Below are 24,435 nucleotides of genomic sequence, written 5' to 3'. Positions count from 1 at the left end.
TTTTTAATATTATAAACCTCATAATGAGAATTTAAACCTAAATGGTAGTGTTATAAAAAATAACATTTAGAAAAAAACCCAACCTGTGTGGTCCTACAGTACATCTCTTTCTGGTGTATCAGAAATGTCTTGCATCCCTCTGGTGTTAAGGATTAATTTGGGCCACTCGTCCCTGTCAAAGTTAGTAAATGCAGCTCTCTCTTCCAGCAACAGGTATCAAGCAAGGTTTTAGAACTTTAATCCTGAGCCTACCAAGAGAAAAGAAACGGCAAAAACCCCTCTAAACGCCTTCAGAATCAATCACCTTGAACTTCCCAATGCCTGACTCTTCAAATATTCTAAACACTGAAAGACATCAGTGTTTGTAAGAGGTAACTCCTGATCCCCTGAGCAAGCTGGAAGGACAGACACAGAATCCAGCAAATGACAGCAGCACTCGTGGAAGTTGCAAAACACACAGCTGAGGTTAGTGATAAGGGTTAGAGGAGAGGAGGACACCAGAGGACTGGGGCTTTGTTTGTGTTTCTGGCTTTGCAGTTTGCTTTTCACCTGCACAAGAGAATGTGGGGTTTTACTGATTTCTGTTTCTCATCAAGTTAATGAGACATGCCGCAGGACACTTATCTGAAAGCACCCTACCCTGAGGTGGCAAAGTAAAAGCTGCTCCATTGAGTCTGTCATCCAAATTGGTGGTGTGCTTGTTTAATGATGAGTGGTTTTGCTAATGGCAGGGATGCTGGGATAATTAAAAGGATCAATTTTCTGAAGAGGATGTTGTAGTTTTATGTAATTGAACTGTTATTTTATTTTTGTCCAGAATCACTTCTTAATGCATTCAGCATTCAACAGTTTTAACTAAAATTGCTTCATTTACATTGTAAATAGATGGGGATGGGTTCCTCCAGTAGTGAAGGGACATTGCTGGCAATATATCCAGGCTGGTTTTCTGGCACATACAGCCCTGATGCGAGTCAAGTTCAGGATGTGAAAATACCAGTCCTAGTTCAAGATCCCAGTCAAGATATACCTGGTACTACGTTAAAAAATGCCTGGCATCCCAGACAAGTCTATCTGGTACTACATTAAAAAAAAAAAAAAAAAAAAAAAAAAAAAGCCAACCCAAACTATTTAAACAGTAGGTCTCCAATAGCAGAGTAATTGTAACACACGCTTTCCTCGAGAGAGGCTGTGTTTGAAAGGTGAGTTACGAGAAGGCGTTAATTAATGATTTCTTTGTCTAAAGTTGTGGTCAAACAGTGCTCTGTGATTGCAGACGGGTCTGTGGCCCCGCTGTGAAGCGGCTGCTGGCTGTAACCCTGAGCACGCGCCAAGCAGAGGCGGGACAAGCACCAGCGACTCCTCCCGCGGACCCGCCGGGTCAGGCGCTCTGCGGGGGATGGGACGGGGACAGACACGGGGACAGACATGGGGACGGACACGCGGACGGACACGGGGACGAAGCCGCTCCCGCCCTCAGTGGGGGCGCCCCCCGCGCTCAAGCCCAATTATGGCCGCGCGCGGGGCTCGCGCGCCGCCGGGCCAATCAGGCTGAGCGCCGCGGCCGCGCGCGCCGTCCCGTGACCGCGCGCCCCCGCAGGCAGGGCGGGCCGGCCCCGCGCCGCGACACGGGCGACAGGCGGCGACAGCAGCGCGGCCGGGATGGCGCGGAGCGGCGCGGCGCTCGGCAGGGCGCTGGCCGGAGGGGCCGCCGCCAGGTACGCGGGGCGAGGCGCGGATACCGCGGGTGTGACAGAGAGGGGCCGGTTTCCCGGTTAGAAACTCGCCTCCTCTTTGCTCGAAACAGTGGCAGAGTTGTCAAAGCGATTGTTGAGCGATCCGTCAAAGGATTTCAGAACTGAGGAAGCGCCCGGATGTTTTCCCGCTTCAGATAATGCAACAAGTTCCTTTTCACCAGAGCATGTGTAAGGCTGGCTGCAACAGCTTGAGAAAATCAATATGCTTTGGTGAAGAGTTAACCTTTCATCTGAAAGAAAAAAGAGCAAGCAGATGAGAGATTGCAATTTGAAAATCTTAGTATAAAAGGTTCACCTGTTACCACTGTTGTGGCAGTGTTGCTGTTCCTTTATCAAACTTTGTCATCCTCATAAAAACTGTCAAAAAGTGAAACAGAGATTATTTCATGCAGCCATTTGACAGAACTGTTAACTGTGCAGTGGTAAAACGTAGCATTGGACCACATTTTTTATTGTATATTCTATGTGGTATAATCTTACCGTTGTGTCTGCAATATTAAATTTGTTCAGTCCTGGTCAACAAAATGGCTGTTTTAAAGAGTAATTTATTAGAGTCTCCAGGGCAAAATCAATTGCTGGAAGGGTGTTTGGTATAAGGAAACCCATTAAGCAACTGCTTGCAAACTCAGTTTAAAAATGTTTCTAGTGGAAGCTGCAGGGATCTTAGCAACTGGTTTTAAGCGAGCACAAGCTGGATCAAACACAGTGCTGTGCTACCTGCAGCCTTGGAGCTGGGGACACTTCACTCCTGCAAGTGTCCCCGGAATGCACTCTGTACCTGCTGCCGGCTCGGCAGAGCCTCTCTGTGCTCAGTAGCAGGCTTCAAGGGCTCAGGTGGTAAATTAGTCTCGTGTGCTTATTCAGACTGAGATGCTAATGAGGACGCTTGCTGGTACACTCATTTTTTGGGATTCAAACAGCTGTTGGCAAAGAATTTGAATGGGATCACCTCGTGTTTCACAGACTGTAAAGTCAGATGTCACTAACCTGATGAAAGTTAAGGGTACAGTAAACACATTTGCCCTGGCATGCTCCTTGCACTAATTTCAGTGTTTACACTGAGGAGTTAAGAGAGCCATTTTTTCAAAAAAGTTAATCTTCAGGCTTAGAAAATTGTGTAGTTATAAAAAAAAAAATTTAAAAATCACATAATGTGGATCACTTACACGTGCATGTCATACTCCAGAAATGCTTCCTTTTCAGGTCATGGGAGTTGGGTGGTGCCGTGATCAGTCCTCAAGTGCTCAGGGAGGAAGCAGTGAGGAGCAGGAATGAGTGGAGATGGTTCTGTCACTGGCAGGGGATAATTACAGAGGTGGCAGGTGTGTCTGAATTCTAGACAGGGCTTGGTTTTTCTTCAGTGGCCCAGGTCAGCTTCACAAAAATGCATGACAGTCCATGGAAAGCAAGGGATTTCTTAGAGATCTCCTTTCCTGAGGACCCAGCCCAGCACATTCTCACAGCATCTGTTCTTCAGATAAAATTGGGAGAGGGATGGAGTCTCACCATCTTGTTAGCATTACAGCCTCTTAACCTTGCCTTCCTCGAGTGGCAAGGACACAGTCTTTCAGCAGCTGAGAGATTATTTGTAGGGATTGTTTTTCAGCCCTGTGGCTGAAACAAGTTTAGATAAAACTGCATGAAACAATGGACTGGCACAGCATTACAGTAAAAAACAAACCAAGGGACAAACCCTGGTGACTGGTTTGGACTGTGTCCTGTACATAGCCCCAGATAATGGAATTTAAATCAGCTGTGCAGAATGAGGTCTGCTCTAAACATTTGAACACCTTCTGTGAATCTGGTTGAGGCAGCTACAATGTTACTGGCACTCTTCCAGCATTCCTGTCAAAGCTTTTCCTTCGCAGTCTTGTAAGGTCTGTCTGGAAAAAAACAGACTTTGTCCACGTCCCTTGAGATACTGTTACAAACATTTGCAGAGTTGTCTAAAGGCTTTTAAAGTGGACCCATCCTTTCTTAATTTTGACACAATACTTCTGTCCCATTTTAGTTTCTTTTCAACTGCAGTGATTACAGTGTGTTTTCAGGCATCATGTTTCATATCCCAGTTGCATAGTTGGTTTTTAAAAAGTCTGCACAGATTGTTTCTAACCAGCTGCTAATGATGATTATTTTCCTCTAAACTCTACCACTTTGTTATTTACCTGACTCCTAATACAGTGACCATATAAGCTGATGGGCTCAGTCATGGGTGGCTGTATTTCATTAGAATTCTAAATTATGCTGATTTTTAAAGAACATATTGCTAATTTTAATTAAGTTTAATTCAAAATTGGTAACTAATTTGCTGACTAATTTGGTGTTTGGTAAAAAAAAAAAAGAAAAAAAAAAAAAAGAAAAAGGGCATCGACCTGTTCACTGTGTCTAAAAAAACCAACAAAACAACCAACCAAACCCCAAAGAAGCCTAGTTCTAAGTACAAGAGGTTGGCTCAATTTTTAACCACGTGAATCCAGAAGTATAGTCCTGATTATATAGTTAGAGGAAGATCAGTAAAAGACCTGGGTTACTCGATAGCTTATGTTTGTAGAGTCACTGTGGGCAAATAGTGGCATTTTTATGTTCCTGGTGCTAAAATTCAGAGTTTCTGAGGCAGCATTTTGCATCTTGACTGACCTGATCGGAGCAAAATCAGTGATTTAGCAGAACTGTTACACACGGTGAATACTTGTTAGATTTTACTGTAGATGTTCACTGAAAACACCGAGGTGCAATCTTAGAGATACTAGTACTTTTAAAGGTAATTTGTTAAGTTTTACTTCTGAAAACTCTGCATCCAAGGTTCTGGTGATATTTTCTGAAGGAAATGTTGAAAGCTGGGTAAGCAAAGCACCTCCTGAAAGACTTTCAAAATGAAATTGTCCTTTTAAGAGAAGGGTGGCAGCAGAGGGATCATAGCAGAGTTCAGCTTTCTGTTTCCAAGTGAAACCTTCTCTACTTTGTGTATTCCAAAAGGGTAAAGTATTGCAAATCATGCCTCGTTTTTGCTATTAAGAAAGCCTGTTCTGCAGACTAAGTGCGTGTGAGACTTGAACTCAAGCTGCCATGCAGCCAGTGGTTAATGAGGCCCTTTGTATTTCACTCTGCCAGTTACTGCTGTCCTGACTGGGGGCTATTTTTAGTTTCTCTTAGGGGAAAAAAAAGTGCCCCTTGTGTTTTTGACAGTTGATATTGTTACAAGCCTTCGTCTTTCTATCTGGCTGACATTTTCTGTAATGTTATACAAAAGACTGTTTGTCTTACCTGAATGCATTGTTATCTGTTTTGCTGATATCAAACACATCTAAAAGCATTTTCCCTGTTTCAGGCACTTGACTTCTTGTGGCATTCTGATGACCAGAACTTCTCCTTTGCAAGTACCTGTAATGAGGCATACTTTTTCAAGAAATTTCTTCAATGTTGCCGCACCACTAATAAATAAAAGAAAAGAATATTCTGAAAGAAGAATTATAGGGTTGGTATAAACCTGTGGAAAGATGATTTAAATGCTTATTGATTTTGTATTTGCTGTAATTAATCCAAAACACCAGTAGTTCAAAAGACTGAGTGTCCCTGAAGACACATGTCCCTAAGACTCTGGGAACCTAGAAAGCAGTTTTGACTTTCAGAATTTGTAGAGATGAGGTTTACCAGTCTGAAAGTTAATATAAAAAAAAGTAGGAACCCAAAGCCCTTGGCCCATAGCAGGAAACAGCAGAAATAACTGTTCCATTCCATGACAAAACAAAACCAACCTTGAAATGCAGTAATACGCTAAGAATTTCATCTAGTAAAATGTGAATAAATCAACAGGTGTGAAAACCCTGTTCCATTCACTCCCAAACACATGCTAATGTTTGCACTTACATTATATTATAGTTCTCAAGATTTTCTTATTTCTTTAAAAGAAGAAAAATAGCTAGTTCTGTGATGAAGAAACATCACACATTAAAAGATTTTGAAACCTTGTTTGCCTTAGAGCTAGTTCATTCAATGATACTGGCATCTGCCCCCAGTTTCTGGTCCACAAGAGTATGAACTGTTTATTAGCACTTTTTTTTTACTATACTTAACATTCCTTTTTGTGATAGTTCTTGAACTGCAGCAGATCTTGCCTAGCCACTTAAAAAGGGCCTTTGTCCAATAGTCCTCACTGCTAAGTACTGTTGAACATATGCTTCATTTTAAAGAAAATTAAGCACACGCTTAATCCCATCTGTTTCAGAGTCAGAATGAAAAATTAAAAACTATAGCTATGTAATACTTTGCCGTGTTACAGCAGAATCAGCTAAAATGTTGCCTCAATAGTGTTTCATCTGATTTCAATATCCTGCCTGAGCAGGGGTGTTGGACAAAATGAGGTCCAGAGGTCCCTTCCAACATCAGCCATTCTGTGATGCTGGAAGGTTTTTCCATTCCATCTGGTTTTTTAATTAAGCTTTTTTATTAGGGCTCAAATAAGGAAGGTGGTGCTCCTCTGTTTAAAGCTTATGAAATATAGCACTTGAGTTTTGGTACACCTTGTCTTGGGAGCCATGAAGTGTGGATTTTTTAAAATTTTTTTGGGGGGAGATGTCCAACATCTGCCTAAATGAAGACACAGCTGTGCTGGAAAAAATGTTTCCATTTGAAGAGTACACATGTTTACCTGATATTGCAGAGGGTAGCAGGCACTATGTTCATTATTCACTAAAGTTACTGCTGGATGGTGTGTGATATTTTGCTTCTTTATGCAAAAACAATTACCAGTGTATTACTTTTCTTTCCTCCTAATTAGCATATTCAATTTCCAAAATCAGTGGTAGTCCACCTTTCAACTGCCTATGCCATGTATACCATCTGAAACTTTTTAATCCTAATTTGCAGTTTAGATGCCTTGTAACTGTAATGTTCATGTGTCCATTTCCAGGTATTCCATGCAGGAAATGTATGAAGTTGTTGCTGTTGTGGAGAATTACAAACTCTTTGTTCCTTGGTGTAAAAAGTCAGACATACTCTCGAGGCGCTCTGGCTACTGCAAAGCAGAGCTAGAAATAGGATTCCCTCCTGTAGTAGAGAGATACACATCAATTGTAACCCTAGTGAGACCACATTTAGTTAAGGTAATTGCATGTTTCTTTTCTCCTAACCATAATTTTCCTTAACTTGTGTTTGTTGAAATTTGAATATTCCAGGAACGTCTTGCGTCCAAACAAAATCGCTGGAAGTTCTTTGTGTGGCTCAAAACTTGTGTTGCTTTTCTTTAAAGACTTTAGATAAACTGAGGAAAACTTGAATGTGTTTTAAAACAACCTGCCACATGAGGGAGGAGAGGAAATCACTTTTTAATTTGTCTTTATTGGCAAAGCTGGCAGCCATTAAATGAAGATATTAACATTTTTGGTTGGGTTTTTTTTGTTTGTTTGTTTTTGTTTTTTTTTAAATTTTGTGCAAGCCTCTCTGAATGCAAAATAAGCACTCAGTTAAAACTTCTCTGACAACTCTAGCTTCTGATATCTTAATGAACTTGCTATCTGTCATTACTTTTCTTCTCACAATTGTAACTAGTTAATATGAAAAGCTTAAAAAAAGGCTAAGCTTCAGTACAATGTGCTGAAGAGATGCTTATTCAATACGTTGATGAGAAGAAAGAAGTGTGGATTTAAGGTCAATTTTTTTTACAGTTAATTTGTTCAGAAGAGGAGCAGTTGTATTTTTCCTTTCAGCTTTTTATGAGCAATAATCAAGAGAAAAGTAGAAAAGTGTCAAGGAAAATATTTTAAATGATGCCTGGATCTTCTGTTTGTTTGTCTTATATGTTCAAATCTGTTTTGGTAAAGAATGGCTCAGAACAGATTCCTTATAGCAAAACTGCCTCTCCCTTGGCAGATGCTGATTGGTTTGGAATAATTAGTGGAAATTATAGCATTTGATTGCTGTTGAAGATAATTGTTTGAAAATCCAATTTCACTATTCTTTTCTAGGCTTCCTAATAAGAGATACTTAACAGAAAATGAGTTTCTGAAGTACAGGGGACATGTAAATAGGAAAAGGAATATGCAAAATGCCTTTCTTCAATATCCTTACTGATTCTGGAAAGAAAAAAAATCTCTATTAAAAGAAGTTGAGCAGCTATAATGGAAAATCTGTGACTTACACGCTGAGAGCTTTCCTTTTCTACAGTTTCCTGAGAAGACAGGCTTTTTTCTTTCACACAGCTATCAGATTGGCTTACCAACTCTTTTTCCCTCCTAATTTACTCAAAAGAAGTATTCTTGTCTCAGAAAAAAGACTCACAAAAGTGGTGAGGAAAGCCGTTTCTCCAGATTGCCTCCCCCGAGGCTCATTAGCCTTTTCTCTGCTGCAATTACTTTTCCTAGAGGTTTACATTATGTCCACAGAACTGCAGGAACATTTCTAGGGAAGTGATCGTGTGCTTGGACCATTTCACTGTCCTCTCAAGTAACTCCAGGCAAAGGAACCTTGTGTGCTGCTCAGGCACAAAATGAGAATGGGTTTGTTGCTTAAGGTTTTCCCCTTATTAGGGCTTAAACAATGGAAAAATCAGATTGGTAACAGCAGTTTTTGCTGAGGGGGAAAGCATGGAGTGAGTTTGCTACTTTAAGACTGGGAGAAGGGGGAACACAGTGGCAGTTCTCCCATTTTTCCTGCTGTTTTGATAGCAGTAGGGAAAAGCAGGCCCAGCTCTTTGTATCTAATCTTCCCTCTACTCCTTCCCTTTCTGATATAGAAGTAGCAGGGCCATGCATTATCTCATTCCTGGAAAGAGAAATGTAGGTGATTTTGTGCTGGTGATTAGTCTTTGAGATGAGTCACCTCGCCACAGCTTTCCAAGCCAAGCAACACCTATTCCCTGGGGGGCAGTCTGTTGGAGCAGAGCTCCTCGAGGTAACAATAAGAACTTGTAAAAAAATGACTCAAAAGAAAGTTACAGAAATTCTCTGTACAAATTCCAAGCCAGTTGAGGTTATGTATTTGGATGTTCTATGCATCATGCCACAGGTGTGTTTTATGACACTCAGCACACAGTATTTTCCTCTGCCTTGGAAGGACCTCAGTTATTTTGCCATAATTGACGTCTTTGCATATGGGATCTCATACTGGCTGTGCTGTGAGAACAGATTTAACTGTGCTACAACCATCACTATTTAACAAAATGCAAACACAACCTTCAGTAATACCTGTTTGTCACATTTGTAAAAGCCTAATTGTAGCTTGATTTTCAAAACTTTATTTTAGGCATCATGCACAGATGGGAAACTCTTTAATCACTTGGAAACAGTGTGGCGTTTGAGCCCTGGTATCCCTGGTTATCCAAGGACATGCACATTGGATTTTTCAGTAAGTATGGTAATTAAAAGTACCACATGCTAGGAGCAGCACATAGAAACACTTATCTTCAACTGAGGGAGCTTTTTAAAATGCCTGTACTACTTCTTTAAACACTTATACACAGGAAACAAGTTAGCTTTAGTCAATTCTGTCCAAAAAATATTTTGCAAACTTTACTCCTAGAAACCACTCCAGTATCTTTCAGAAACAGCAGGCTTCTGTGAGGTGTCCATGTATCATGAAACAGCCTAGGATAGCCGCCTCTCACCCTACAGTTCTAATCACATTGAAGTTTTTAGACAGTCCAATGCACGAGAAATGCTAAATATACTTTGCTATTTCCTTTAATCACTCTACAACCTAGATGCTCTTGGTACCAGAAAGTCAGTATCCTGCCATCTGTCCTGTTTGGGCTGCAGTTTGATCAGGTTAATTTCCTGTTTTCCAGTTTTACTCTTTCATGTATTTTAAGCCTTACTCCTTCCTTCTCTAATACAAGTGTAAAAGATTTTTGCTGTCTCTAATTTATGATGGGATATCACTGCAGCTCAAAAGTATTGCTCTTTAAATTCAGTACCTGATTTAGCCTGATTTCACTCCCAGAAAAGCTGTTTCCATTTCATTTACTGCTTTTCCATGTTGTCTGGTTTGTCTGCCATCATATTTTTTTCTTGCATTTTATAACAAAGTGTGTAACAAAGCATTGAGCTGGGGATTGTAACAGCCTGCAGAAGTACACTGGGCTGGGCTAATCCTGCTGCCATCTGCTGGAATATCCTGCTTTGAAAACTATCTTCAGTGAATAGGAGAAAGCTTTTGGAGTATTTTTAAACTAGCACATGAACCTCCTCGGGTTATTAACTTCCAGCTCATTACTCTATTGCACTCCATACAGTTCAACAGTAAAAATTAATCTACAGGTGCTCAAAGAACCACATATTTAAATGGTTTGCATGTTCTGTGCTCATGTTATTTGTATTTCTTTAGGCAAATAAGTGTCAATTCTTTCTACTAACATATATAAGCTATCTTTTCCCAAGCCATAAATCAGTTAAAAAAACTTGAATTAAACAACTCTTTAAAGCCCACAATCTAAGTACAGGCTCTGTGAGAAAACAGCAGCACACCTCCACAAACCAAAGCCACATTTTGACATTTCAGGTCAAGAACTTCAGTTAAAGGGAATCAAAACTGCACTGGATATGGACATTTTCATTTTTGTGGGGGTACACTATCAACACAGCTTACTGCTTACCCTGTTTTGAGGCAGTGAAGGAAGCGGTGCAGTTGGCTGAGCTTAACCTCTCTCAGGTACTGCCCTGCTGCTCCTCGCCTCTGGGCACGTGCCGGCAGGGATGATAAGCATTTCACAACTCCTCAAAACAGGCCCTGCAATTACAGATATTCCAGAGAAATCTTCGATTTCAAGAATGCTTGTTTGCTTTAGAAAATGCTGAGTTTCAGGCTGTGCTGGCTCCCACAAGCTGCCGTATCCTCTTGTGCCAGCCTCATTCTAGGAGACATCCACACAGAGCAGGGAACTTTCCTGCTTTGGTTTCAGCTTTGAAATGATTTGGTTCAAAGACTGAAGCACACCACTATTTTTCAAACTGCAAACTTCATTAATGTATACCATACCTTAAGACTGACATAATTGCTGAACACGATGCCAGACTCGACATCCCCACTGTGCAGGACTCTGCATGCCCCAAGTGACAGCTCTCAGACTTGCAAGAGGCACAATGATTTTATTGATGCTTGAGGTCAAGCAAATGGAAATGAAGCTACACTTGGCTTATGGGCCAAGCTGTTTAATTACTTCTGTGCTACTGCTTTGCAGCTAATGTGCATTGCTCATAAGGAATTGGGGAGAAGCTGTATTTGCTCCTTGAGGCGTTAAATCTGATTTTTCAGGAATAACAAAAATTACTTAACTCTTAATCCATTTCATTGACTGCTGGTATCAGGTCAGGAGTGGGAGCTGTTCAGGTGGGAGATGTGACACACAAACCAAATCTGTAATTTTAGTCATTACACTGCTTGTTTGAACCTACCAGACCTACTGCCACCAACAAGGAAAGGCTGACTTAAAATATTGGCATTTAATAGGTAACTATTTCAAGTCGCTTTTAAGTTTCTTGGACATGCTCCAGCTTACTGTTAGTCTGTTGTCTTGCCATGCAGGATTTTCTTCAGACAACTTCTGTCCCTCAAGTGAATTCTGTGCACAAAATAAGTTATTGTTTGTCAGTAGTTTTTCATTACCCCAAACCTCTTTTGTAATGAGCCATTTATAAAAGAAAAGACATTTTAGGTGAATATAAATGACTGCTTCAGAGAACTGAATGAGAGGATTTTTCTAATGGAAAAGCCCAGAAGCACAGTCCTTAGACCAAGGAACATGGGTTTCCTTCTCAGCCACAGTCACCTAGTCCTCAGTTTTAACTGCTCTACAAGTTACATGCAGCCTGCACTGGAGATTCTTTAATGGAATTGTCTATTTGTAACAGCATTTTACAACAGTGTATATAGGAAAAATAATTACCTTTTATTTTCTTAAACAGATTTCTTTTGAATTCCGTTCACTTCTACACTCAAAACTTGCTACACTATTTTTTGATGAAGTTGTAAAGCAGATGGTTGCTGCCTTTGAAAGAAGAGCATCCAAACTCCACGGCCCAGAAACCAGCATCCCGCGGGAGCTGATGCTGCATGAAGTTCATCAGACGTAAAGGGAAGCTGTAACAACCTCAGCTATAAACTTGTTTGTACACTTCACCTGTACAAAGTGCTGTGCTCCTCCTTTGGGGCATCTGTTTCTTATCTGAGCTTGGGTGTGATCTTACCCTGTGCCAAACACACCTGCTCAGACAGACAGACATAGAATGTTCAAAAGCTGCAATCAAGTGCAGCTTAAAGCCTTATCAGTAACAGACACCTGGCAGCTCCTGTAACCCAGGCTATCTCGGCTGCCGTTTAACGCCAAACGGCTCCTGGAATCACAGCCCAAGCTCTGCCTCAGCCAGGATCCTGGGGTTTTTCAGCACTGTAACTTATTAACTCAGCTTTGTGGGAATGTACCTTCAGAGCATCAACTCAGCCAGCTCTGCCCAAGCAGGGGCCAACTGACACACTGGCTTCCCAGAGAATGGCACCGTTTGGCAGCCATTGAGGAGCAGTGCTTTGAATTCAAATGAATGGCAAAGGTAAGTCAGGGACCTCCAGCTAGAGTGACCAGCACCTGCTTTATAACTCCCCCCGTTTTCAGGGATGAAATGCATAAGGAGTACTGTAATCTGAGTGCAGCAGTCTCAGCTACAGCCAGTGGTGCCCAGTGGACCTGTCTGGAAGTTGTAGTACCTTTGGCAGGCTAAACTTGCTCCTTGCCACTCCTTCCCTGGTACGTGCTGCACTTTGGTCACCTCCATCTCACCTAATGCAAACAGAACACTTTAAAGCAAGCATTACTCTGAGAACCAGGCACCCATGCTGTCCTCCCTGGAAGCAGGTTACAAGAGGCTCTGTGCTTCCTTGCAGACAAGCACAGTCAAGGCCAGCTGTCACCATAGATCATATAAGAGAGCATTAAACCTTCATTCTTTGAGGGTTTTCAGTGCCATACTCCCACTGTGATAACGTGAGCCTGATTACATAGATGTTCAGTACTTCTATTCCTGAATGTTCTCTTCCCAGTCTCTGAAGAAATCAAATGAATAGGTTTGAACAGATTCTAAATCCTTTATGCTGCCTTGCATTACCAAATTTCCTTACTGAAAGTAGGTGAAGCTTCCGGCCAGGTGCTGAAGCTGGTCCTTTCTCTGCAGCACATGTAATCCATATGGTTATTAAGGTACAACATATTTAAGAACATAGAAAGGTATGTTTCAAAATAAAGACAGCCCTGAAACAGTTTCAGATCATTTTACTTAAAATTAGAATGTCACACATCCCAACTGTGGAAGGATAGTTCTTATGAAGGGCAGGAAGCGAGGGAAGCAACAGGTGGATTAAGGTCATTTGTACAGAACTGAGAAGTTGTAAAGCAATTTTGATTGTTGAGGTAATCAGATATAAACATACACAAGTTTGGGAACACCGTTGTTCTGCAGGCTGGAAAGCAGAGAAGACTGCACCATGTTAGTGTGGTATCAGGTCAAAGAACACAGAAAGGGGCAAAGCAACATTTCTAGTGCAAATAACTAAATCCTGCACTTCTTACCAGAGAGGAGGAAGGTAAGAATGGAAGGCTCAAGGTGAGGAGGTAATCACATATTACACCTGAGCAAAGGAAGGATCTAAAAACCCCAGAACCCTTTCTTATCAAAGACTCACCTGTTTGATACCCTCGGGGCACTTCACTTCCCCTGGGACTGTGAAAGGTACACTGGGCCTGTTCCAGCACGTGAGGAAGAACCAGTTAGACAGGGCAAAATAAAGTCAGTGCACGTGCCTTGTTTTCAGAGCATTGTTTAATATTTCAAAGAACTGTAGTGCAGTTCAGCTTAGATATTTCTTACCAAAATTAAAGCACTTGCATTTCTGAGAAACATTCTAGACAAAGGAATGTTTCTCAGAGTGAAATGCCCTGTCATTTTTTCAAGCATAAGTGTCAATTTCTACTAAATCTTAGAAGCAGCAGCAGGCTGTCCAGGCTCTCCCATAACTATGGCTTTATGTGCAGATGAAGGAGGTGATACATTTTATAACTTTTGAGCAGTTTATTACATAAAGGTCACATAACTCTACTTGCCTACTTTGTACACAATTGTCTAGTCTCACGCACAGTGGCTTCCAAGTTCTTTCTAGTACTGGCGAGCACCAAGAAATTCTGAAATAGAATATCAAGTGCCTTAATTAAGTTCAAATCAGGACCTTGGTAGATGGATCTTGCACCCAGTTATCAGGAATGTACAAATGTCTTTATTCAAAAAATACAAAATAAATTATCTGTAGGCATGGACAATGACTGTAAACAATTACACGTGTGTTAAATGAAATCCGGTAACTGATGGTTACAGTGATTCTTTTCAACACCAGCCTCGCTTCAGTCACTATCCATCCTCTCACACTGATAGCTCAAGTTTTTGAAGTCAGAACTGTCAGTCTTCAACAGCACAGCTCATGATGCATCCCTACCCCAGGAATTAGAACATGCCACCTCCCATTCCTCCACCCATCCCACCCATTCCTCCCATTGCCGGCTCCTTTTCTTCTTTAGGAACTTCAGTCACCACTGCCTCTGCTGTTGATAGGAGAGATGCAACACCTGCGGCATCCATCAGAGCAGTTCTCACAACCTAAAAATAAGCAAGAAACTCCTTAAAACCTGCTGAGCATCACGGGAGGTGGGAGGAAGCAAAGCTGAGAATTAAGACCTTTAGGTTACCTTAGTTGGGTCTATGATTCCTTTTTCTACCATATTTACAAAGTCCCCAAGCATTGCATCGTAGCCAACTTCTGATGGGCTCTGCAGGATTTTTTCAACTATCAACGATCCTTCAACACCGGCATTCTTTGCAATAGTCATTGCTGGGATTCTCAGTGTTCTCTTGATTATTTCAATGCCTGCAAGAAACAGGATAACTGGAGCTCCGTGTACAAACACTACTCCCACTGCCAAGGAATGCTCTAGTGCTGGAGATCAATACAAAGAGAAAACCCCCTTCAAGAAAGAACACAAGCTATTTTTGTCAGTTCCAGGAGGAAAGGTTCTCTGCTACTTGACACTTGCCAACAAATGAAATCTCTGCAGGATATTCATGCAAATTTTAGTTTTACTTCTACAAAAAATAGTAAGAAATATTATTACTCTCTGTATTTATGTGCGACATGGCACAAACCTTTTTCCATTTGATTTGCCACACAGTCTCTTGAGCATTATTAGATTTTTGTCTGTCTGCAAAGACTTTAACGGCCAGCTCCCAACTCTTAAACATTTGCCACTCTGTGCTGGGATACTGCTGTTAACTGCGACTGGGTCTTACACAGTCCAGTCAGCGACGCAGTGAAAAAGCTCCTTCCCACTCAAAAGCAGAGACCACCACACCAAAGAAATGGGATGTTTCTTAAGATCAAATAACTAAAAACTCACTGAAAGCCCCCTGATAAAGCCTCAGGACAGGAAAAGGCGTGCTTGTATCACTTCCACACACATCTTCAAGTCATTTGCTTACCAATTTTCTGATCCTCGTTGGCTGGAGTTAAGGCATCTAAGGCTGGGATGCAGCGCAGCAGGGCACAACCACCACCGGGGACGATGCCTTCCTCCACGGCCGCACGGGTGGCGTTCAGGGCGTCGGTGACCCTGTCCTTCTTCTCGTTCACCTCCACGTCGCTCGTTCCACCCACCTGCGAGCAGCAAACCACACATCAAGCTCCGCATGAGGAGCCCAGGTGGGACAGCACTGCTGCCACCAAACTAAGCAGCCAATGCCTAAGAAGTGCCAGAAAGCCAACCCACCCTCTCCCATACAGGCAAGTCTTCTTCTTGCAGCCAGCACTCAAGAAGCCTAAGCTTTAGTTCATCATGATTTTACCAAGTTCTTCATACCTTCAATACTGCTACTCCATCAGAGAGTTTGGCCAATCGCTCATTCAGTTTCTCTTTTTCATATTCACTGGTGGTAACCTCTAGCTGTTCGATTATTTCTTGAATGCGTTTTTCAATCTGAGCTTTTTCACCCTTCCCCTTGAGCAGCATGGTGTCATCTTTTGTCACAATGACCTCTCCAACTTTACCAAAGTCGTGAGGCTGAATATCTTCCACATTTAGGTTCAAACCCTCTTCTCCAAACACCTGAAAGAAATTATGTGAAATACTGGAATTCACAGGCTCCCCACACATCAGGTGTTTTTATCTACAAGTACATGAACACAAAGAGCAGGCTAACAGTGCAGAATAACCACAGTACTGCAGTTGCACTCTCTGGGTGAAGAGCCTCTTCCTGATATCCAACCTAAACCTCCCCTGACACAGTTTCATGGTGTTTCCTTCATCATCTCATTTTCTTCCGTCATCTCCTTGTACTTTGAGAAGTTACAGATATTGACATGTCACTGACTGAAGAACAGTTTGCTGGTTGGTTACTTTGTGCTGCCATCACCTTTAACTTTTATTTCAACAGCCTCCTTTGTGTCCCAATATCATGCCATGATTTTGAAGAGCATATTAAAAAGGGGCAGCATAAAGAGACATTATTCAGTGCATCAACTATATGCAAAATTCAGTAGTAAGAAAATTCATTCAGTCAATTCCAAGCATTTTAAATAATTGTATTTGCCACATCTGAGTCCAGGCAATTGTCTATAGAGGCAACAATTGCCTTGGAGTTCCTCCTTCCCCTTAAAAACCTAAATCCCGCAAGGAAATCTCACGTGACTTCAGTCAGTTACAAGGACATGTGGTTGGCCAGGCCTGCATTACACAGCAATTATCACTGTCTGCATTTTAAAAAACAGGAAGTTTCAAACATCAGTTACTGTTACATTTTTGAAAGAACAGAATACAGCCTGCAACCCAGCAAATACAAGCCAAGGACCTAAAAATGCACAGTATCCTCCTCCTTAAAAAGCATTAACATTCCTTGGATCAAAAAGCCAATTAAAACATCATTACTTACAGCACCACCAGTAGCAATCGCCATGTCCTTAAGTTGGTTTTTCCTGTTGTCGCCAAAACCTGGAGCTTTTACAGCAACAACCTGAAGGCCAACCTTCAGTCTAAAGACAAAAATTCAGAGATTGAGTCTAAATACTAAGTGAAATAATTTCAGTGCAGCTCTAGCAGTCAAGCAAACAAAGAGACCAGTCACAAACTGAGGTGGTTTTTCTCAAAAAGGTAGTTAGCACACAACTGAAGTTCTCCTTGAGTTGATGCAAAGCACGGTGTCGGTAAAAGCGGCTGTTTCTTTGGCACAGGTAAGAGAACAAACAGCCTCAAACCATAGAGAAAAAAAAGGAATTAAAGCCTCACCTGTTCAAGACTAGAGTGCTGAGGGCTTCTCCATCAACATCTTCAGCAATGATGACCAAAGGTTTGCGGTTGGCATTGGCAATTTCAAGAGCTGGAACTATGGACTGTACACTAGAGATTTTCTTTTCACTGATTAAAACGTAAGCGTCCTGGAATTCACATTTCTGTCCTGCAGAAACAACACGAATTATCTGAACAATTCCATTACAAAAACATACCAAGGATTCTCTTAACTTAAACTTGCTTCGGAGCAATGGTTGCACTTTCCGACTGCATTAAGAAAAAGACAACTTGTTTTCTCCAAGCCTCCACTCTCAATTCTCCATTGTTCTGCTGTGTTGCAAGGCCAGCCTGATGTTCACAGGATCACTTTGCAGAGAAGAAAAAGGGACTCCACACTGCAGGCTTTTACCAAGTTCCAAGTTTTCTGATGGGCAAGGACCCCCTGCTCTATTTGCTGTAGTGCACAGCATAAGGGACTGCAAAGTCTTTAACAGGTGCCATTATTTCTGACTGACACAAGCCACTGGAAGGTGTTTGACACAACTTACTGTAACTCACCTTTAGTTGTGTTAATAAAATATGGAGAGATGTAGCCTCTGTCAAATTTCATACCCTCAATGATTTCCAGCTCATCGTTTAGAGTTTTTCCATCCTGTTTAGATGCAAGAAAGTCTGCATTAAAATCTCCCCCGCTTGCTACCAAAAGCACAAGTACAGTTTTAGCATGTCATGCAACAGATTGAAAGGCTCTGGACCCCACATCAGTTTCATGTGCTTCTCTCCAAAACAGAAAGAACGTAAGAGGGAACAGTGATCAAACTCTGGTCTAAAGGAGCTGGGGAGGAATTATGGTGGGAATTATGGAATGTGAGCTGCAGCAGCAGCATCACACGTGACAAAAGCCAGCCCTAACAGGAGAAGAGACAGTCACTTGGCCAGTTTTACCTTCACAGTGATCACACCCTTTCGTCCAACTTTCTTCATTGCATCAGAGATTATATTGCCAATTTCCTGATCTCCATTTGCCGATATTGTGGCAACCTGAAAGAATAAGACATTTAATCTCATTTTCCAATGCAAGGTGTTTCCTCACGATAAAAAAAATCACAATAACCACTTCTGATTATCTGACAAGGCAGGGCAGTGGTGTGCAGCACACACAGCAGGAGGACTCAGGCCCTTGGGCAGCTGCAGCCCGGAGCCAGATTCCCTGCACTGGGCTCACACCCAGGCCATCTCCAGGCACAGGCACAAATAACCCAGGAACACCAACACACCTGAACATGATCGCCTACAGCAGATCTGCCACACCCTCGGTGCTCTGCCATCACTTCCATTCACAGCAGAGCTTTGCTCCCATCAAGTCTTCCCAAGTACACACATTTATGTTTTAATACCACACTTTGGAATGAAACTTGAAGATGAAAAACTCTGCCCACTTCCGAACTAGCATCTAGCACTGCAACTGAAGACTATTTCTGATGTATAAAGAGAAGCACCCAGTGTCAAGATGCACACAGCCTAACTTCATTAAACCTCACCTCACAAAAATTTTTCTGAGAAACAGCTGCCTAAATTTGCGTTACATTTTATTGTGTGTTTTTTCTTACCTGTGCAATTTCTTCTGGAGTTGTAACAGGTTTTGACAGCTTCTTTAGTTCAGCTGTGATGGCATCCACTGCCAGCATCACCCCTGAGGAAGAACAGGGCACTTGTGAGCAAACAAAGCAAGGTACAGAGCACAGAAAACACAAACCAAGCACCCCCCACCACAACAAACAGATTTCCTTTCTAACAGGAGTCCACACTACAAAAGTGCATTGTTTGCGTGTTCAAAACCAAATAGTTCTTGTTCCATACTGTGTATGCACTGCTGGGTTTTTTGAAATTGGTGTGAGATACTGTCATGATTGAAATTCATAACAGATTTGTTTACATGGCTATTGTATTAATTAAATGCAGAATGGCTTTAAGTGGAGTTCACTTACAACAAATTAAATAAGTTGACTGCATGTAAAATAGCACAATAATTAGACAAATTAATGATTGTTCAGAGTCCGCAGTATTAAAAACACCCATTGTGTTCTCTAAACATTATATAACTTTATAGTGGCTCTTTAAACAGAAAATAAGTCAAATTTAGGATATGAAAAACAAAAGACAGCGATTAAGTATTAAAAACAACAGAAAAAAGTTACCCCTCCTGATTTCTACTGGATTGGCTCCTTTGCTGATCTTCTCAAAGCCTTCCTTGGCAATAGCTCGTGCAAGGACTGTTGCAGTAGTGGTACCATCTCCTGCTTCCTCGTTGGTATTGTTGGCAACGTCTTGAACTAACTTGGCTCCGATGTTTTTGTATTTGTCTTTCAAGTCAATTGCCTTTGCTACTGTCACACCATCTTTTGTCACTTTGGGACTTCCCCAGCTTTGTTCAATAATAACTGTTCTTCCCTAGGGGAACAAAAACCTAATTTTAAATCCAAGCCAACCCAAAGCATGTTGCCATCAAGGGCTCAACTGAGAATTTTGAACAGTCCCAGCTGAACACCTTACACAAGGCATTCAGCTGGGACTTCTCAAACACACATTTTAATGCCAAGGTTCTCCAAAACCAGAATAAATGGCTCAAAGGCTTTATGCTTCCACAGAATGACACTCCATCCTTCAGCCATAATGCTGAAGTCTGCAATTAAGTAACACTGACCTTAGAGAAAAAAACTGAAGAGATTCCCTCTAATGCTACTATTTGACCACAAAATTAAAAATATAGCAATTCAAATTTTCATCAGATCACAAAACACATTCTTTCTGATTGAAGAACAAGTAATACAAAACTCAATTTGTTGCATATGCTGGAAGGAAAAAAAAGCAGACTTGCAAACCTCAATAGTGATTAGCAAAAACAACTGAGAATACTTCAAATTTGTGGTCATGTGTTACTGTAATTTCTCAAACACTGCAAATTACCAAGCTCTTCTCATCTTAGCTCACACTTAGATCCACCTAAAAAGCTGGAGTATTATACCTGACAGACACAGCTATGGGAAACTGAACCATACAGGGCCACAAGGCAAATGCACCTGCACTAGGCCATTGCTTGCTCACAGATGAATTCAGCAGCCGAGAGCTGCCCCAGACAGTCACGTTCCAGTTTGAGCTGGAGGCAGCAGGAACTCAAGGAGCCACCTCTGGTTTTCTGCTGCCCTGAAACTCCTTCACTGTCCTGACAGCTGGAGCTGCTGGAAGAGGGAAGGGAGAGCGACTGCCCCGCTGCAGCACTGTCCCTGCACAAGCATGGAGCTCTCCCAGCCCAGGGTGGGGATCACGTGCCGGGCAAGGATTCCCGTGGGCACCCGGCGCTGCGGTGCCCTGTGCCCCTCCCCTGCTCAGAGCCCACACACATCTGCCTCAATGACTGCAGCAGCTCTGGCTGCCTGCCAGGCACGAGGCCTCGCTGCTCCTGAAGCACAGCCACCCCAGCAGCCACGAGGTTCTGCTTCACTTACTCTGGCTGAACCTGGGCAAGAGCTTATGGAAATTTACCTCTGTGCCATGCAACAGGTATGCCAAAATACATTCCCTACTACTATCTTATTTGACCTACACTTCTAAATCTAGAAGTGATTCAAGAATAAGAAAACTCCTCTCTGGAGGAGCATGCTACGCTGTGCTACCAGTACATTTTCCACATAATGTCTCCTAGTTAGCTTAATTCTGTTTTGTATTTTGATATGATCTTATTCCTAATGTTTGGTTTGCAGCTCTGAGAAGAGGGGCACAACAAAACCCACAGATAACAAATTACATGAAAGGGCTTGCTCAGCAAAAACACCTGCCTGCATTCCTGGAGAAGGGAACAAACACCAGCAGTAACTGCACAGGCACTTAGAGTGGCCCGGCATACTGAGAAGCTGAGCTCCCACACAAACCAGTTCTGTTCACATGCTGGAGAGCACTACCAGAAGATTGTGTGAGACTGCAAACCGGGCTCCTTAAAATGTAAAACAGGGCCAAAGGAGCTTTCCTCACCAGAGTGATGTTACTTAAAAATGCCAGAAGCAGACTCAGGCACTACAGCACAACCCCTCCATTTTGACACGAGGAACAGCATTACAAACAAAAATCCCCTAAGGTTACATGAAGTTGCATCAGCAACTGCCCTTTAGCCAGTGGATTAGAACTATGCTTCGGCACTCACAAAGTAGCCTGATCCAAAAAAACAGGAGTTAAACTAACCAACTACACTTAAACTTTGCTCCTTTATGGAAGTAGCCACAGCTTCCTGACATAATTGTTCCTTAACCTTCCTCTGCTCAGCTTTATGGCATTTTTGACTTTGAATGAAGCTGGTAGAGCACCAGAAATGCACAGAAAATACATGAAATTATGTTACAGAGGCCAAGCAGCCCTCAGAAGAACTATTGTGCTCTTGCTGTTAGAGGGAACAGATATTCACATAAACCCCAAGAAAATCAGTGTCTCTTCCTCAAAAAGAGAAATGCCATTTCAAGCCCTACTGCACATTGCATGACTGTGCAGAATACCAGAGCTGGTTTTCCAAGAGACCCAGATTTCCCTTACAGGACAGAATATAGGGTAACACAAATGAATGCCACTGCCATGAAATTTCACTTAGGCTGCTACTAGTCACCAGCCAATTGAAAACTCAACATTACACTTTAGATATTTTAAAAGCTTGCTAATATTTAAAAGGTAAACTAATACAAAACTATAACTTGTAAAAAAAATTAACAAACAAAAGCATCGTAAAAAAATTCCAACCAAGCCACCCACATGCTAATTAACCTACCCCATGACACGGAGAGCTACATTATCTACTGCAGTGTTACAGGTTATCAACGGAGCTGGTAACACATTATGCACATCTCCTTAACCTTCAAACTGTTTAGACGAATATAATGTACCTTTCACAGGAATCCAAGCAATTTTACTTTGTTACTACACAAAGCACATGCACTACTGTCCCACTTCTGGTGGACATGAGAATACAGCTGCTTGCAGGAGCCTGTCCATTCCCCAACCCCTTTGCGCTGCAGTTCTGCAAATACAAGCGTGCAGCTCCACCGAGAGAAACCCAATGACTGTTCTCTGTTACAGTATTTCAGCCGGGTCGGTGCTAACATAAAGGGCGAGTCTTCCATTACCTTTGGCCCCATGGTGACAGCTACAGCATCTGCTAAAAGATCTACTCCTTGCAGCATCAGAGCTCTCGCGTCTGCTCCGAACTTCACATCTTTTGCATAGGCTCGTGTTAGATGGGGGGCGAGGGCTCTGGACACTGGTCTTATCTGACGGAGTACTGTAGATAAACGGAGCATGTCTAAAACATTAAAAGAAACGTAGAGAAAAACAAGAGCATTACGGCTTTGCACAGCTACTTCTACAGGAAAAGAGGGGGAACAGATTCAAGAAGTAAAGCAGGCACCACGAATTTTTCGACTGGCTGAAATCGAGACACACAAGCAACTGCAAGCACCGGCCTGGATCTCCCCGATCCTCACGCCGAGACCCGCGCGGAGCAGCTCCTCCTCCCTGCGCGGCCTCCAGCGCGTCCGAGCTCCTCCCGCCGGAGCGGGGCAGGACACGGCGAGGGCACCGCGCAGCGCCCGCGGCTCCATGTGCTCAGCGCGGGGGCCGCGCCCGCCCGCCCGCGGCTGCAGCGGCGGGGCCGTGCCGAAGGAAGCTCGGGTAAAGCTCCCCCACCCCGCTACGCCATCAAGGGCAGAGAGGAGAGAGGCAAGGCGCGGCCGCCACCCCGGGCCCGCCGGAGCCCCCGCGGCGGGCAGGGCCCCGCGGGCACATGGCCGCTGCACCAGGACACGCGCAGCAAGGTCAGCGCCGCCCGCCCCCCGCCGCCGCCCGCCAGGCCCGCCGCGCCAGAGCGGCCCGCAAGGAGGTGCAGGCCCCGCTCCCGCCAGCCGGGCGCAACGCCTGAATCACGGCCGCCCCCCGCTCCCGCCGCTCGGGCCCAGCCGCTCCCAGCGCGCGGCCCCCGCGGTAACCGCGGCCAAAGGGGTAAGGGCCCCCGTGCCCTCCCCGAGCCAGGCGGAGCGGCGCGGGTCCGGCGCCCCGGCCGCGTTCCCGCTCACCTGCGGCAGCGCGGGAGCAGCACCGCGGCTCTGCGGACTCGCGGGGCACGTCTGGCGCGGCGGCGGCGGGCGGCGCTCGGCACTCACCGCCTCAGCCCCGCCCCCGCGCCGCCGCCGGCCCATGTGCGGCTCCGGCCGCCGGCCCCGGAACCAGCATAGCCTCCGCTCCCGCCCACAGCCCGCCTACCGCGCCGGGCCGCGGGCTGGGGTCGCGCATGCGCTGAGGGCTTGTAGCGCGAACCATTCATGTTCCGGGGCCCGGCGATTCCAGAACCTTCTGGAACGCTCATGCTCGCTACGGGTCAGAGGTGAGCTGACCTCACTTCCGTGCGGGGCCCGGCCTGGGGCGCCGCGGGAGCCGTGCGGCGGGTCCGCGGCACCACCGGGGCGCAGCCGTTCCCGGGATTGGGATGGGGCCGCAGAGGTCGAAAAAAAACGGCGGCGCTAAAGGGCCCCGGGGCCGGGGGAGGGGGTCGGGTCCGCTCCGCCCTGGGGCGGGGCGCCGGTCGCGCATGCGCACGCCGTGACCTTCCTCACGTGTGTGCTGGCGGCGGCGCGGTCACTCGGTGCGGGCGGCGCGGGAGCATCATGGTGAGTGCCGGGGCCGCACCGCGCCATCTCCCCATCGCTGCTGCGCCCGCGCTCCCGGGCTGCCCCGCCCTGCGTGCCCGGCGCCGCGGGGACAGACAGCCCGCAGGGCCCGGCGGCGCCCCTGCTCCTCCCCGCGGTTGGGTCGCTGCCGGGGCCCCCGAGCGGCCGCGGCTGCGCCGCCGCGCCCGGGTGTGCTCAGTCCCTGCCGTGCCCGCGGGCAGCGCTGGGTCGCGGGGGGACGGGCGAAGGTGGAGGAGAGGGGTGGCGGCGCCGCAAGGTCACGCAGTCCGTGCGGCAGGGGCGACTCCCCCGGCGGGCGCGGGGGCTGCGGGCCAGGACGCGGCGGGAGGTTCGCGGGGGCTGCTTTTGGCTGCGCAGACAGTGGGGCTCGGGGTCCCTCCCCGCCGCAGTAACGGGAGCAGCCCCGTGACAGCAGCGCTGCAGGGCAGGGCCGCACAGGCCACGGCGGGTCTCTGCGGAGATAGACAAGAAGCCTGTGCCACGCTCCGGAGCTCTCTTCTGTGTTTTGTAAAATTTTTTATAGAGAAGGAGAGTTTCACTGAGTTTCCCTTGTTCTCGCAGTGATACTTGATTCTTAGGACGATAATAACGTGAAGAATTAAAACTTAGTGTAAAATATTGATGGTCATAAGTCTGGTAGCTTTATTTCTGG

At 44.6% G+C, this 24,435-nt stretch overlaps 3 protein-coding genes across 5 annotated transcripts in view; 2 read left to right on the top strand and 1 right to left on the bottom strand.

Moving 5' to 3' along the window:
- Positions 1 to 1,473: 1,473 nt before the first annotated feature.
- COQ10B (coenzyme Q10B) lies at positions 1,474 to 14,083 on the top strand. Its single transcript, XM_038143469.1, has 5 exons — positions 1,474 to 1,715; positions 5,083 to 5,229; positions 6,664 to 6,856; positions 8,994 to 9,095; positions 11,651 to 14,083. Exons 1-5 carry the CDS (start codon positions 1,660 to 1,662, stop codon positions 11,816 to 11,818), a joined length of 666 nt encoding a protein of 221 aa, XP_037999397.1. The 5' UTR covers positions 1,474 to 1,659; the 3' UTR covers positions 11,819 to 14,083.
- HSPD1 (heat shock protein family D (Hsp60) member 1) lies at positions 13,537 to 23,328 on the bottom strand. Its single transcript, XM_038143459.1, has 12 exons — positions 23,172 to 23,328; positions 22,227 to 22,402; positions 19,260 to 19,512; positions 18,672 to 18,754; positions 18,007 to 18,102; positions 17,620 to 17,713; positions 17,059 to 17,227; positions 16,706 to 16,805; positions 15,637 to 15,882; positions 15,260 to 15,434; positions 14,473 to 14,651; positions 13,537 to 14,383 (listed from the first exon to the last, which is right to left on the bottom strand). Exons 2-12 carry the CDS (start codon positions 22,398 to 22,400, stop codon positions 14,231 to 14,233), a joined length of 1,722 nt encoding a protein of 573 aa, XP_037999387.1. The 5' UTR covers positions 22,401 to 22,402; positions 23,172 to 23,328; the 3' UTR covers positions 13,537 to 14,230.
- Positions 22,432 to 24,435, top strand: part of LOC119703500 (MOB-like protein phocein) — a 19,808-nt gene continuing 17,804 nt past the window's right edge. Inside the window, exon 1 of one of the 3 annotated variants that reach the window (XM_038143467.1) lies at positions 22,432 to 22,770. In XM_038143467.1, coding sequence (XP_037999395.1) covers positions 22,699 to 22,770 — 72 coding nt within the window. In that variant the 5' untranslated portion in view covers positions 22,432 to 22,698. Of the gene's footprint in view, positions 22,771 to 23,548; positions 23,763 to 24,435 lie in introns of those variants that run through there. The other 2 variants (XM_038143468.1, XM_038143466.1) reach the window with 2 other exon arrangements.

The sequence above is a fragment of the Motacilla alba genome, chromosome 7 (assembly GCF_015832195.1).
Source record: "Motacilla alba alba isolate MOTALB_02 chromosome 7, Motacilla_alba_V1.0_pri, whole genome shotgun sequence".
Classification (NCBI taxonomy): Eukaryota; Metazoa; Chordata; class Aves; order Passeriformes; family Motacillidae; genus Motacilla; species Motacilla alba.
This window is presented reverse-complemented; position numbering and strand designations above follow the sequence as displayed.